We start from the raw sequence: 15,658 nt of genomic DNA on the forward strand, positions 1-15,658 counted from the left end.
TATTCAATGGTACGAACTAATTCCTCATAAAGCAACTGTTTTTATACCTTGCTTAGTACGACATGCACAAATGCATCAACCTCGTATGTAACGTCATTTACATTCCTGAATTTNGTAGCGAAAACATGGCAATGAAAAGGAAAGTTTTAAGCATTGAAGAGAAAGTTAAAGTGATTCGTGAAATATTGTGTTTATTGTCAGTGAAAAGCGCTGTAATATGTCTTTGATATTACACATTTGGGCAATTCCACGTTAATGTTACGTTAGTCTGTACTTAACTATGTATTTCACTAAAAAATGCAACATTTTAACTCTGTTTTTGGTAGATTTTTACGTGACTAACATAAGGCTACTGTGGAAGTGCCCATTTCGGTTACAACGACATTTGTTTATAACGACACTATTTTTAGGTCCCTTTGATGACGTTATAACCAAGTTCTACTGTATATTCTAATATAAAAGTCAATTACATTTATAAAAACTGTCAGTTATCACAGACCAGATGCTCACACCATAACTTGTGTCAATAATCACAAGAAATTAAATTCACAAAGCATTTGGTTCACTATACTGATATCAAGAATAATGATAATAATTAATGCAGCATAAGAATTGATAACAGCAATTGACATCAGTGAAATGAAAGTCCAAAATGTTATGATCATAGCTACCTTCTCAACAATAACCTAAAGGATGAAACACTAACCTTTACAGAGTAGCTGTTGCTAAAGAGCCGGGAGCTTCTCCGAACTGACCCAGGTTGGAGAGGAGCCTGCGGTGTTGTGGGACTTGGTGTTGGTACAATGTTTGATGTGTTGCTAGTGTTACTAGTCTGGCTGAATACTGGCTTGCTCTGTTGCAGAGGTGTTTCCTTACGACTAATCAATTGCTACAGGCAAAATAATTGGAGTATTATTATTTACATATTTTTGCTGAAAATATGTATAATTTGTGAGCTGTCAAATAATATGCTGGTATACTAGCTGTTCCCATAACTCTGTACCCCCTCCCCCAAAAATCATGATTTTCCCCCAGGAATATCTTTCACCCATTCACCTTCATTTTTTAAATCAATTAACCTGGCTCATGTTCATGCCACTCAATTTTCTCATGATGTTTAATAAATACTTCCCCTTCTAAAAGAAAGCCAGCTTAACAAGACATCTCAGCTATGTACAACAATCATTCTGGTTGATTTTCTGTCTCTCTCTCTCTTTGTGCATGTGCATTTATATGTATATTCTTGAACTACATTGAAAATTACCACTACAATTTTTTGTAACTTTTATTTCCATAAATAAACATGTTGTTACTAATATTATTTTGTCAGGAATAACCCTTGAAAGATTTATAGTCACGGCAAGGGATTCATGAATCACTGTTTGAGGAAGACTGTGGAATAAAATTTCAATCACAGAACCGGTAATTATATATACATACTTCTGACTTCTGTCATAATATATCAGTTCATTTTGCAATGCATACATTGTACTATGAATATTTCAAAGCACAGAGGAACCCTGATTTAAGAGTCCCCTATCATATTCTACAATTACTCCTAAGTTTATAGTTTACTATTGCAGTTTGTGGAACAACATACACCAAGGTCGTGGTGAAAAATGTGAAAATAATGAGCCACAAAATTTGATCATCTCATGTAGCATCTATTCCATACTTGTACTATTTGAAATGAAAACAAGTGGTGAAAAGTTCTCTTATATTTGTCAGGGCCATTATTCAACTTCAAAGCAATAGTTTCACTGGATGGCATGTAGGAGGTGGTGATTATTCAACTAATCTAACTCCACATAGCAGTTCTCCTTGAGATGCTACCAGTCACTCTGAAATTCCTCCTATTTTATGGAATCTGAGGGTTCACTACCATGTTCGCAAGCTCCTGTAACTGATCCCTCTCCTCAGGCAAATGTCATACACCTAGATATGTGAAGTGGCCTCCTCCTTTCAAGATTACTGATTAAAAAAAAAATTGTATGCATTTCTAATCTCTCCATTCAATTTACATGTCCTGCCTACCTCGTTCTCATGCAAATTATGAAGATTCTAACATACAATTCTTTCCAGCCACCTGCTACTTCCTCCTCTATGAAAAGCTGCTGCATATCCTCAAGACCTAACATTTCAGCATATTCTTCTAGCCTTTGTTCTACCTATCCATCCAACAATCTAATCCACAAATCCATACATCTAGCAGTACAGTTTCAAGATTTTACAAGGCTAATAGCAAAATCCACAATCTGATATGATCCTGAGCCAGTTTTACCACCTCACAACACATTTCCATGAAATCCATTTGATGTTAACTTCCTCAGATTTTCAGATGGTGTTTTCAAACATGTTTCCCCACCAAAATCCAGTATGTACAGTCAACTCTCGATTATCCGAGATAATGGTGGGCATGGAAATCACGATTAATCGAAAACCCGGTTAAGACAAACGTTATTAAAAGTAGTACTGTAATACTGTACCTTCATAATACTATAGGCCTACCTGTATTTAAATTTACTCAACCTCATTTTTATGTCGTCTCACAGCCTATTTAATACCTTTTTTTACATTATACTGAAGTGTGATTTAGTTATTTCAATCACAGTGTTCAACAACATCCAACACTTGAATATTATTTCAATCACAGTGTTCAACAACATCCAACACTTTTTACGAATATTCACACTTAACACTTAAAAAAAATTAATATTGTCGTTTGCTTTTTTGCGGCATTTTCCTTTTTACGGATATCCGTACGAAGCCTATGTAATGTTAGCTTGTCACTTAATAAACTGTTCTCTTCACTCTCAAGATAGTCTAGTAAGGATTCCAAATGATTAAGAGCAGCACCATGTGATATTTTCTTACTAACAGCACTGGCCACCTCTTCCTCATTCTCACTTTCTTCCTGCTCTTCTGGCTGCACCCCCACTGAACTTACGGTTTTGTCACTGCTTCACATTTCGAAGCCCGGCTCACGCGAGTTTCTGTTGAATACTTAACACAACACACTTCCTTTTACACCCTGACATTTTGCTAACGCACTTGAAGATCAATACAAAGAGACCCACTGGGGCAGTGTATCTGTCCTTGAAACTTTCCACAAATTCTTGCATTCTAGAACATTGTGTTAGCATAATGGGACCAAAGAATGCAGAGCTCGGTTCACACTAGTGTGAAAATAGTGTTACAACTCACCATGTGAAACAAAAGTGAATGAATATTAAACAACATATAAGCCTCAAAAAAGCCTCAGTAGCCCCGGTTAAGCATCAAACCGGTTAATCCGCCTCCCGATAATCGAGAGTTGACTGTATTTCTTGTCTCATCTATCTGAGCTAAATAACCAGATAAGTTCAATCTTCTTTATTACACTATCCCAGAATTATACGTGACAAGTACAAATCACAAGTTTCTTGTTGTGTAAAACAAACCTCTCTACATCTAATTTTTATAAAACACCCCCACGCAAGGTTTTTCTTTATATAACACACAAGAAGGTTGTCCCTAGGCAAATATTAAACAGGGTTCCACAATACAGAACTTCAGAAAAAATACAGTGGATAAGATTTTGGGAACTGGAAACTAGCTATGGGGTCGGCTCAGTCACACGTACCCCTACATGTGCGCGTAGACTGCTCACCCGCTTAGCGAGACTCTTCTGGTCATTGGCCTCAGTCAATGTTGTCGATGGCACAAGCGTGGGTGATAGGTATGCCATTTGGAGAGAGTCACAGTAACTAGGACTATCCAATGGCTGAACTCCAAAACTATGTAACATAAACAAATTATTGATGAAGAAAATAAGTTGGGCCAATCACAAATATGACAATGTGACAGATAAAATAGAGCATAAACATTATTCTGAACAGCAACAAGCATAAACATAATGCTTGAATCTCATTATCCATACCTTGGTGTCACAGGACTAATACCGCCAGAAAATATACTACGGAAACGAACAGATTTCCCCCTTGTAGAAGGCAGAGGAGCAATGCCGGAATGACCAGCATTCAAGGGATTGGCTAAAGAACTCTCTTCTGGAGTGAACACCCGAACACTTGGTGGCGCTGTGTTAAAGCAGTTGAGCAGTTGGATTGGTGTGCTGTCAAGAAAACATATAAATTTTTATATTTGCAGCTGCCGTCAACTGCTGATGATGGCATTGTGGTGATACCCAACACACATGCCTAGAAATACTGAGGTGTTAAATTTTAAAACTCATCAGTGTATCCTGTCTTGTAATAGTTCAATTAAGCTCACATTTTCATAATCTATAACTCCAGGATTCATTTGAACATAATTTCCACTTCTGTGCAACATGGTTTCCTCTCACGATGTTTTCTAATCAAAATTTTGAATGAAGAAAGCAGTCTTCTGGGATGTGGCACCATGTAGATGTGAAGTTAACCGACGTTTCGGAGGAACGTATCGCCTCCATCTTCAGGGTAGAAGGAACAATAAGAAAATCTGCAAGCTATGTGAGAGCAGTGAAGGAAGGGTGGGGCAAGTCTACATGGGAAATCAATGGAGTGGGAGGGGGGAAGAGGTTGGGACAGAAGCAGGGTTTTGTATATGGTACTGTGTCGGGGGAGAGAAAGGCAAGGTTAAAGGGAGGGCACTAACCCTTAAGCTGGGGGGGTTGCTATGTTAGTGGGTCATAGCCTGTGTAGCCTTGTGGATCTGGTGTCATGTCCCAGGGGGTTTTTAGGGAACAGATGAGAGGCTTCCATGACTTTCTGAGACAAAATCCCACCTCTCTGTTCATATTGTTGGGATGGAGTTCAAACTCAATGGCTTCCCTAATGATGCGATCCATATATCAGGTCTTGGTGACAAGGATGGAGGTATTCTGAAGCTGAATGCAGTGTCCCAAATCGATGCTGTGTTCAGCTACAGCTGACTTGTCCGGATGTTCAAAATGGATGTGCCGCTGATGCTCCTTCAACCTCATGTCCACGGAGCGGCCCGCCTGCCCAATATAGATCTTGCCGCACTTGCATGGGATACTGTGTACACCCGGTGTCCTTAGTCCCAGGCTATCTTTGACCAGCCAGAGGAAACTGGATAATTTCTTTGGAGGCAGACCCACTGATTTGATGTTGTGCCGGGACAGCACTCTGCTGATACGGTTGAATATGGGTAGTCCCGACACAGGGAAGGAAGGCGACTGAGCCCGGTTTATCTTCAGGCCGGCTCATGTTGGGCTGACAGTTGACAATATCATATACAAAATCCTGCTTCTGTCCCAGCCCCTTCCCCCCTCCCACGCCACTGATTTCCCATGTAGACTTGTCCCACCATTCCTTCACTGCTCTCACATAGCTGTGTTTATTTCCAACACCAGTCTGCTTGTACTGGTTCTCACGGTCTCTTTGCTTGCAGATTTTCTTATTTTTCCTTCTACCCTGAAGATGGAGGTGATACATTCCTCTGAAACGTCGGTTAACACCACATCTACACAGTGCCACATCCCAGAAGACTGCTTTCTTCATAGTCACTGCCGTGAAAACCTCAAATCTTACAAAATTTTGAATGATTCTTGTTTCCTCCATGTATAAAATCTTGAGGAAACAACAACAGGCCTCCAATACAAGGAATGGAATGGAACCCAAGATGCAAATTGGCACTACAATGATGATTACTATCTCAGTGATTCTGACTGATGTTATACAATTCCTAATCATCCATGTGGAACATTAATTTTATTTACCCATGTAATTCTGGCACTGTCATCTGGGTGGCTTGTCACCACAGCATGACACACCTCCTGGTTGAAGATGAAGAATAGTTCCAAATAATATACAAGTGCAAGGGTACCCAAAATATTGTTACAAAATAATAAAGAAATGCATTTCCTACAGTGTTGCACATGGTATTTTGCTGAAATTGAGCATGGCTAGAATAGTAGGAAGTTTTGTGTGAGACATGTTGACAGATGAGGAATGGTGGGAACCATAAAAGGCATTCATGGTTCAATCATGAAAACATCTAGGGTTCCAAATAAAGAAAGAAAGAAAACTAGGGCCAGGAGCATTTTGGCTTCAGAAATGACAGGTTTCGACTTTATACACCGTAAGTAGCTTGACGCACCATTTGCAGTCACAATTTGTCATCTTGTATATCAATTTGTCTCCATTTTATTGTAGCTTTGATATTATTTGTCATAAAAGTTTAATAAGCTTCAAACATACTAGATACACATTGATTACTGGACAATGTGATATGCCTGGGTTTGCAGCGAATGGACTTTGTGGCACTTCGTGGCCAGAAGCTGCATTCTTGCATGCATGCAGATCATATCTTCAGAACCACAGCATAACTGACTCAGTATTCAAACATAAGCTCATTCTGTGAAGGTAAGTCTACTCCTGCTTTCAGCCCAGAGCCTGAATAAAAAAAAATCGGCAATAATACTCCGTTCAAGATTGTATCATCCCTGCAGGAGCAATTCTGATGGATCCCGGTCTTCACACCATAAAATATGCAGACAATCTAATATGTTTGGTTACTTCATCATCAGACCAAACAGTCATTTCTTTAGGGTGCTATTTTGTCTTCGAACTATGAACTCTAAACATGTGGCTTGTATATGTAGACATACATTCACAATGCAAGAATGTGATGTTTTCACTTTACAGTTGTGTAAAAGAATGATGAATAAGTGCAATTATGTGACATCTGTTTGATGTAAAGTGGAGTAGGGCTGCACCATTATGATGGTACTGAACTTACAAAACCACAAACTGATAATGGTTTTTGTGTAAACTCTGAAAGCAGTGATGTACTTTACACTGCTCAGCATCTGATACCGGCACATATCTAAGTAATACAACTTTGGAAACGTACGGCTTAAGCTTTTAAGCATATATCTCAAGATTCATTCTCTGTATCCATCTGGAATCATATCGCTATGGTATGGTAATAATAACAAAATACTGAGACTGTACCTGCTAATGGTGTTCAAAACTGTTGCTTCATTGGTATTTGCACTGCTGTTAGTGATGCTACTGCAGCTACTGTGTTCACAACTATTAACAAAATTCACCACTGGATTGTTTCCATGACACATTGAGAAGTTCTCTAAGTGTGACACTTGGAATGTCCGTAAAGGATCTGGTTTCTCACCACGGTTACATAGTTCCTCAAATGAATGCCACAGGAAAGGATTTAACTTCAGAGATTGCACATATGCTTCTGCTGCCTTGCTGCGCCTCTCAGTTTGTGAGCAGATGCGAGCAAGGATCTGTAGTGCGAAGCATGCCTGATCACCAAATTCAGACACAAGCTCATCAAAGCTTTTTGATCGAGCCGTGTCACCACCCGTAAGAACTGACTCAGCTTCACTCAACCTATGAACAGAAATAATGCAATCTATGGAGAAAGAGAAGGAAACGTTACATAAATTCTACTGGTTAAGACTTTTAACACTTTCACTTACAATAGCTCTGCTGTTAGGAACCTGTCAAACAGCCACTTTTCAGAGTGCACCAGTTGTTTGAAGTATTTCACAGTAAAGGAATGAATGGTATACAATCTACTCACATTCAAGGAATGTTAGAAAAGTGATAGATGCACCATTTAACAACAGAGGACAAAACTGTACTCAATGTACATTCTGAAAGAGAAATATTGTTTTTTTGTCATGGTGTGTTACTATTTGGAATGCCTCTGTGGTCTAGTGGTCAGAGTTCCTGGCTACAAATCCAGAGGTCCCGGGTTCGATTCCCAGCGCCACCAAATTTTCTGAGGAGTGGGTCTGGGGCAGGGTCCACTCAGCCTTGTGAGAATAAATGAGGGCTATTTCAAGGAAATAGCTGCTCTGGTCTAGAAAACAGAGATTAACGGCCGTGGAGATCCATTGCACAGACCATGAGACACCCTCTATCCACAAAAGTTGTAACTAACTTCACTGACAAGCAGCAGTCACCTGGTTGGTACAGTTCCTTTGTGGACTACAAGCCATGGAGTTTGTTTTTGTTTGTTTTTTGTGTTACTATCTGACCTTAGTCAGATATGAGTCTGGTCATAGCACAGGTAAATGATCAATGAGAGAAAATGTTATGGCAAGAAGGTAAAGTTGTCTCTGTGCTTAATTAACCACCACACCTCTGAGATGTATGGGGGGGGGGGTTGTCTGCATATATTAAAACTTGACACCAGCTGAGAGCTGTCAGCTTCACATTTGGCCATTCTGCCTTCAAGAAAGGAGCCACGGACAGGAGGCTGCGTGGGTCCCAGAACATCTGGATGCTGCGGCAAAAAGAAAAAATATCTGTCCCTGCCAGGAATCTAATCCCAGTCATCCAGCTCATAGCCAATCAATATAGTGACACATAATTCAGCTCAAACTGCAATGGATTAAGTAACTGAGACACTACCAAGCTTGAACCCCTTAACTGGTGTCACTGCATATGTGTACATGGAAGTGAGCATAAAACAGTAAGCATGTACATCTTACATTTGTTTGGCCTTAAGACATAGGTCACATACCAATATCTTTGGACATCTGGATAAATTAATTTAAAACTCCACACTTCTTAAAACATCTGGTTATGAAACAAATAAAACAAAAGAAGCAATCAGTACTTACAGCAGCCATGGTGACATGAAGGAACCAGAACTTAACACTGATAGAGTTTGCAAAATTACCAATTTGGAATTATATCATAAAGAGAACAACCCCGAAGAATTACATCAGAGATGTGACACATGCAGCCTGTAGCACTCTGGTACTTCTCTCATAGGTACAAAAAAATTCTGTAATTCTTGTGCTGAAATTACATATTTTAGCATATCTGCAGAAACTTACGGGTTGTCATATCTTCCAAAAATATAATTTCATTGCCTTGGAAACCTTCTCTTGTGTATGTTTGTAGAGCCATACAAAGTTCCACATAAATAGTCTAAGGTGGGCAGTGTTTGACATGACGTTTGCTGGTATGTCAATTACATGGAAACCAAATGCAAAACTAATCTCAGTTGGTTACAATCCAATTATACTAATGCCCATTAGACTTATGCTCCAAATTTTTGGACTTACAACTCAAAAGAAAATTTCAGACCCTGGACAGCTTCTCTAGAAAGCTCAAGAGCACAGCAACCACTCTTTTGCTATCCTCTGTCAAGACGAGTCTCTTCCAAAATCTTCCATAACCAGAGCTCTCCTATCCGAATTCAGTGATGTGCTGTGTATGTTGGATTTTCATAAAACATTAATTTAGTTGTCTGCAAAGTTTGTAAATGGTTTGGTAGCTCAAATAATAACTCTTAACAGTCCATAATGTAATGCTCTGGTGGCATGAACTGTACTTTTTCACAATCCATGGTAAAATACCAATTAATGTATTTCTGACACTTTTAATAGTAGAAATGTTATCTGATGTCCTTTCATATATTTCATAATTAAAAACAATAGAATGATTGCATAATTTGGGTTAAATTACTGAAAATGGGTATGAGACTTACTCTCAAGGTACATAAGCCTAGACATTCCATGCTACAATGAACTTGACTATGACTCATTTTGGGAAATGCATTAAGCTGCTAGTCTGAGGTATGACTGTTCTATCAAGCTGTCTGCGCAGCAACTTTTGAAATTCGTAGAATGCATATTTAGGAAAACTCTAGTTCCAAAGTTCTATAATGTGTAAGAGTGGATCACATGATTGATTTTCTGTGGAAACCATAGATAGAAGTGGCAACTGTTACATTTTATTGTTCAATTGTCACTGGGCATTCACTACTTAGTTTAAATGTTAAACAGTATAAATTAATCAGCTGCAAGCAACTTATCACATACCATAATATGGAAAATATTGTATTCTGTCAATCTCTTCTTCTCCTCCTACTCTGATGCAAATTATAAAACTGGCCCAAGGCACATACAATTCTGACAGGCATGAATTACATATGTAGATAAGCTGTGGGCCGAAACTGATTACTTTTGTTTGAAGGTTTACAAACCAGAAATTTAAAACTTGGAGGTGTGCTTACTTCTGCAGATCCAGACAGCACCTGGCCAGGAGGTATCTGCACTGTGGTGAACTGGTGCCCTTGTTGCGCAGAATGGAATAAGCTTGCCCTGGCTTTCCTGACCGGTAGTAGCAGGTGGCAAGTAAGAACAATGCATCATCTGAGTCCACTAAAAATTGAAAACGCAGAAAAGCACAGTTACGAGATAATCTAAGTACACTATGATCAGTCTGGCAAATTATAAGTTAACTTATCTCAGTCTGAATCCAGGTTTACACAGTCAGAAGCCAATGCCTAATTGCCTGAGCTATAGCATGGTTTCTAGCAGATTATAACTCTGCTAATGATACTGAAATTGTAATAGAAAACTAAAGACTGAAAATAACTTAAATATTCATTCCTGAAATACTATTCATAATTCAAAGTAACATACACAAGAGAGTGATGACTGTGAATTGTGTAAAACTGAGAAGACTGGGACAAGCATGCAATGTAGCACACATGGATGAAACACAAAAGGCATATCAAATCTGTGTTGGGAACAACAGACTGGTTCACACACTTTCACACAACTGTCAATACACATTACAACTTCTCATCGATATCACCCAAACAAATCACTGAACAGCTAGCATGAAGTATGATTATGCAGCATGTACCAGCCCACTCATAAATCCCAAGCCTCATGTTATAACTGCTACTGTATTTGATAACGCAAACAGTCGATGTCTTGATTGTATTTCCTGTGTCAAAGTGTCATGTGAGAGTTTCTCACTGAAGCAATAAATGTTCATGCACAGGTATGACACCTATGCGACTGTAAATTTCAGGAAATAACTACCCATATAATTGCAAATAAATTATGACAGAAAGGGCCACTACTGAATTAAAAAAAAAAAAAAAATTCAATGCTCACTAAAGAGAAATTCGATTAAATCAGTGCTAGGCTTGAACATTCCCCTTGAAATTCGTTAGGTGCTTTGCACAGGGGACCAGGGTTTAAGCTTTCAGATTTCAAGTCTGTTCGGTTTCTGTGATGGAACTTCCATGCATGAATGCGAACATTTTACAGAAGCTGAGGAAAATGTGCATAACAACAGAAACCACTTCCAGCATCTGCAATGATCTGAGTGAGTCTTGTTTGTGATTTGTTGACATATGGGCTTCAAAAATGAGCCACAGGTATGAATATGTACAAAAAAAAAAACAGCTGCCACAAGGAGCTTTTCACTCTTCCACTCGACTGGCGAAAAAATCTGTGGAAGAGTTACTTGAAGGATGATAACATAAATCTTGTGTCAAGCCATGGAAAAAGATAAACATATTGCATGATGACTGCTTGCTATAACATATAATTTGCTGAAAGAAGAGTTTCAATTAGTGTTCATTTAAAAACGGGGACCATAACCAATAAAATAACGGGATACAATGGCATGTACATCTGAAACATATCTAATTACACTTGCTTTGGTTTTTTGTTTTATTTTTGGTACAGGATTTATGGTAATATAATGACATTATGAGCCAACAAATCCACAACCATTATGACATATCCTAATAATTAGTTTATGTAATAATAATAATCTGTGGGTGTTACAGGCCATGCTGAACCTTGACCTCTGTTTTACAGTTTCTTAACCATATGGACAGTCAACAGGACTCCTTGGGTGGGGGATCAGCCTGCTACAAGGCCGCTACCTACACTTTGAACAGAAATACAGACTACAGATAGTAGAGTATTTGTCCAGCATAACGATTCCAAAAACACTTATCTACTAAGGTGCATTTTCTTGGGAACTGAAGGGCATAAACTATTACATGCCTGTTGTTATAAATATGCAAAGCACAGTTAAGAAGTGAAAAGGATTTAAATGGCTTAGAAGCGGAACAAATCATGGGCATCTCTGGACACAGTAATTAACAATAAGGTCCATAAAAGAACAAAATTTTTTACTGGACTAGTAATTGTCAACTTTTCTTGAAAGACCCTGTACCATGGAATGAGTTGGTTTAATCACCCTTGAGTTTCTAATTAATTCTTTGTCCCATTTACACATACAAGTGCATGCATGCACTCACAAGATTTCAGCCAATGTTTCTCCCAAAATAACATATATATGATAGTGATCTCACATACAGTATGTATGTAAATGACGGAAACTTCAGGTTTGAGTAACTACGTCATACTCTTGTCAGAATTTCTCAAATGGTGGTCTGCAAGAAGCTCTCTTTAAATCACAGCAGAAACAAAACTGTACTGGAAAACCAAGATTATAATTGAAAAAAAGGAAAAACCGTGGGAAAAAACTGAGGAGCACTTATCTTCTGGGATATGATGGCATGTATTCCACTGAAAGTCAACTGATGTCACAGAGGTTTCAGAGCTCTGATTGCCACCTGCTTTCATGTTGGTTTCTTGCTCAGCTTATTCTTCGATACTGAAGATGGAGGCAACATGTTCCTTTGAAACGTTGGTTGACTTTCAATGGACTAAATGCTGTTATATCCCAGAAGACAGTATTCTTCATAACCACTGCTGTGAGAACCTCAAATCCTACTTGAAAAGAATCCTTTGACAAATGTACAGATTGTCAAAACTATACAAGGAATACCAAAACTATGATCATTTCTTAAATGGCATGATATTAAAATGGATCTTAATGAAGGCAAGAGCACAGTACTTATTCTCTCAGGATATGGTGAACTTTTATTTCCTGGTTTATTTTAGATGCTGTGAGTATCCAGACTATTCACTGTTGAATAACAGGAACTAAAGAACTGGAAAGTAGTAGTCATGGTCAAATTGAGGTACCAACCCAGAATTTTCCCGGAGAGACCGATGAAAACCACAAAGAACCTCTAACAGGACAGCTGATGTCCTGGCCAAGAAGAGCATCTCTTGAATACAATCACAGATCATTCCCACTACTTCAACCTACTTGGTGATAGAATCAAATTGTAGGCTTTTGTGAACAGACGATGGCCTCTCAGGTTCCACAGCAACAACAGATTTCTTTAATACCTTCATAATTATAAGTTGATGAAGGAAAACCCTCACCACAGAGACCATCAGTTGACTCATGTGCCTATAAATACTTATATTTGCAAATACTGAACAAAAATAGGGGACCACAGTAGTGTTGTTCATTGAGACACTATGCTACAAGCCTGAAGGTCATGGGGTTCAAATCCCAGTCAGGTCAGTGGGTTTTCCATTTGATCTAATCCTTCCAGCCAAGGTATGGCCCCAGGGTCAACTCAGCCTCTAACAGAAATGAGTATCAGGAATCTTCCTGGAAGTAAGGGGCGGCCAGAGGGTAAGGCTGACAACTTCACCACCATCTGGGAGCTGAAAGTCTAGAAAATGTGGAAGCCTTGACATCTCACAACCCTACGGACCCCCATTACCTGTTACAGGGATAACTTTACTTTTAAAGCTCAAAAATACTCATGTTACTGAAAACACTACAAGTCTGTGGAAATACAGTTAAATGTACTGAACCTGGACCCCCTAATTCAAGAATTACGGTTTGCAGCTACAATATTTAAGCATTACAACAATGTCAAAGAAAATGCTTTCTGTACCCTCAGACATCAGTATTTCTGCAACACACCCTTTATTGATGTTAATCTGTTCAAGTTTTATATTGATAAAAGGATTTTAAGATAATAAACAATGCCCTAGGATCATTTCAATGTGTTAGTTACATTACCCTACCTTATATTTCACATATTATAAAATGATCTTGTCATGCTTCTTCCACTTGCTGTTTGGAGACTTCAAGCAAAACAGTAAACTACTGCAGTGGAGGCTGCTGTCTTCTTCCACCAACTTTCCAAGCTAAGCAAGTCTAACCTAATTCAATTTAACATATGCTATGCTGGTTACTAAATGTGTGTGCACCACATACTTACACCTTTCTTCATGCTAAGTCAGAATGTTTCTGATCATGTTATTGCAAAATATGAATATTTATTTTGAACACTGTCAATCACCTAGAGGTTTCCCAGACACACTAGATCTGTTTCTCTCATAAGATGGAAGGGAAGGTAGGTTCCTACTAAATTGGGCCCAATAGTCTCAATTACAGGGCACCAAAAGAATTCTAAGTAGATTTTCTATTTACTGAATGACATATTATAAATCTATCTATAGAAAATTTCATTTGCATTCAGTTTTGATCATAATTTTAATTTGAAGCTTTCTATCCTTATCCCTTGCTTATGGTATTTGGACAAAGTCCAAAAACCCGGTAATTTTGAGAATGAGGACACTGCTTAAAACTCCTCTCAGTGCCCAGTGATCATGACTAGATCTTTCTAACAGGTCCTATGAATAGGAATCTTTCCACCCTTACACCTAAATATGGAAACAGATGCAGTTTCCAAAACACTGTGTTTGGAAAAACTCAAGGATGACAATGTCTAAATTAATAGTCATGTTTATACTACTTTGATATTTGTTAAAAGAAATCTGTGTCATCACAGGTTTGGTTGTGTTAGTCTACTCTGTAAGGCAGGACATATGGACTCAAGTACACGGTCATTACACTGTACAGTTGTTGTCAAAATATTTAGAAAAATATTAGCTAACTAATGAGGCCCAAAAAGGCTAAAACTTTCTGATATAACATATTCTCCTCCTCCTACCACTACTACTACTACTACTACTACTACTACTACCACCACCACCACCACCACCACCACCACCACTGTTGCTGCTACTAACTGCTAACAATAAGACAATTGGATGCATTGAGATTGTGGAACTTACCCTCAGCGTAAAGACGTTCAGCAAGAAATATTGCGTCAGGATAAGCATAATGATTGAGGCAATGCCATATAGCTGCCTGAAATCCAAAGCAAGTATTAATAAAAACACTTGGCCTACTCTGTATGAAGTCAATTCAATAATGCTTGTCACCTGACTGCCTCATTTTTGTACAAATCCATCTACCACCTATAATATAAAGTAATACATAAAACATCAGGTAAAATTAATTGATGTGGTTTAAGTTTGGCAAAAGGAATACACTTCACACAGGTAACATTTGTTTGTCAAATTTATGGATCGGTCTATGGTCAAGCAACTCGCTGGTTGAAACAAATTGTCCTAGCTTACCTGGACAGGCTCCTGGACTATCATTTTATATTATTCACTGATACAACTAAACACAACTCACTTCACTTTTCTAAAATATTTAAAGCACATAAACTAACAAACAAACTTTCATTAGGGAACTAATAACACCTCCTCTCAACGACCACCATTTTGAAAATTTTAACAGATGGCACTGTATGTACATTTATGTAGTACCACCGGTACCACCTACTGGTACACGCGAGCAAACATTCTTACGTATAGCTCCTGCAACAGGACAACCACAACCACAACCACTTCATTTTTCGTTTCGCGTTGTGAATGGAAACTTCTTGCAGTATTGGCAACATTTACGTTAGAGAAAGCAGTCTTCTGGGATTTGGCACCGTGTATATGTGGTGTTAACCGACGTTTCGGAGGAACGTATCGCCTCCATCTTCAGGGTAGAAGGAAAAATATAAGAAATCCGCAAGCGAAGAGACCGTGAGAACCGGTAAAAGCAGACTGGTGTTGGAAATATACACAGCTATGTGAGAGCAGAGAAGGAAGGGGGGAAGGGCAAGTATACAAGTGAAA

The 15,658-nt window shown here is 38.6% G+C and overlaps 1 protein-coding gene across 2 annotated transcripts in view; it reads right to left on the minus strand.

Annotated features, from left to right (window-relative positions):
• The window catches only part of LOC111869393 (cell division cycle protein 27 homolog), a 29,790-nt gene extending 14,514 nt beyond the window's left edge, over nt 1–15,276 (minus strand). Inside the window, exons 1-7 of one of the 2 annotated variants that reach the window (XM_023860896.2) lie at nt 15,104–15,276; nt 14,756–14,831; nt 10,003–10,150; nt 6,957–7,358; nt 3,920–4,111; nt 3,650–3,776; nt 707–889 (exon numbers count right to left, since the gene is read on the minus strand). In XM_023860896.2, coding sequence (XP_023716664.1) covers nt 707–889; nt 3,650–3,776; nt 3,920–4,111; nt 6,957–7,358; nt 10,003–10,150; nt 14,756–14,831; nt 15,104–15,127 — 1,152 coding nt within the window. In that variant the 5' untranslated portion in view covers nt 15,128–15,276. Of the gene's footprint in view, nt 1–706; nt 890–3,622; nt 3,777–3,919; nt 4,112–6,956; nt 7,359–10,002; nt 10,151–14,755; nt 14,832–15,103 lie in introns of both variants that reach the window. The other variant, XM_023860895.2, reaches the window with a different exon arrangement.
• Between the last annotated feature and the right edge of the window lie 382 nt (nt 15,277–15,658).

This window comes from Cryptotermes secundus, unplaced genomic scaffold (genome assembly GCF_002891405.2).
Source record: "Cryptotermes secundus unplaced genomic scaffold, Csec_1.0 scaffold584, whole genome shotgun sequence".
NCBI lineage: Eukaryota > Metazoa > Arthropoda > Insecta > Blattodea > Kalotermitidae > Cryptotermes > Cryptotermes secundus.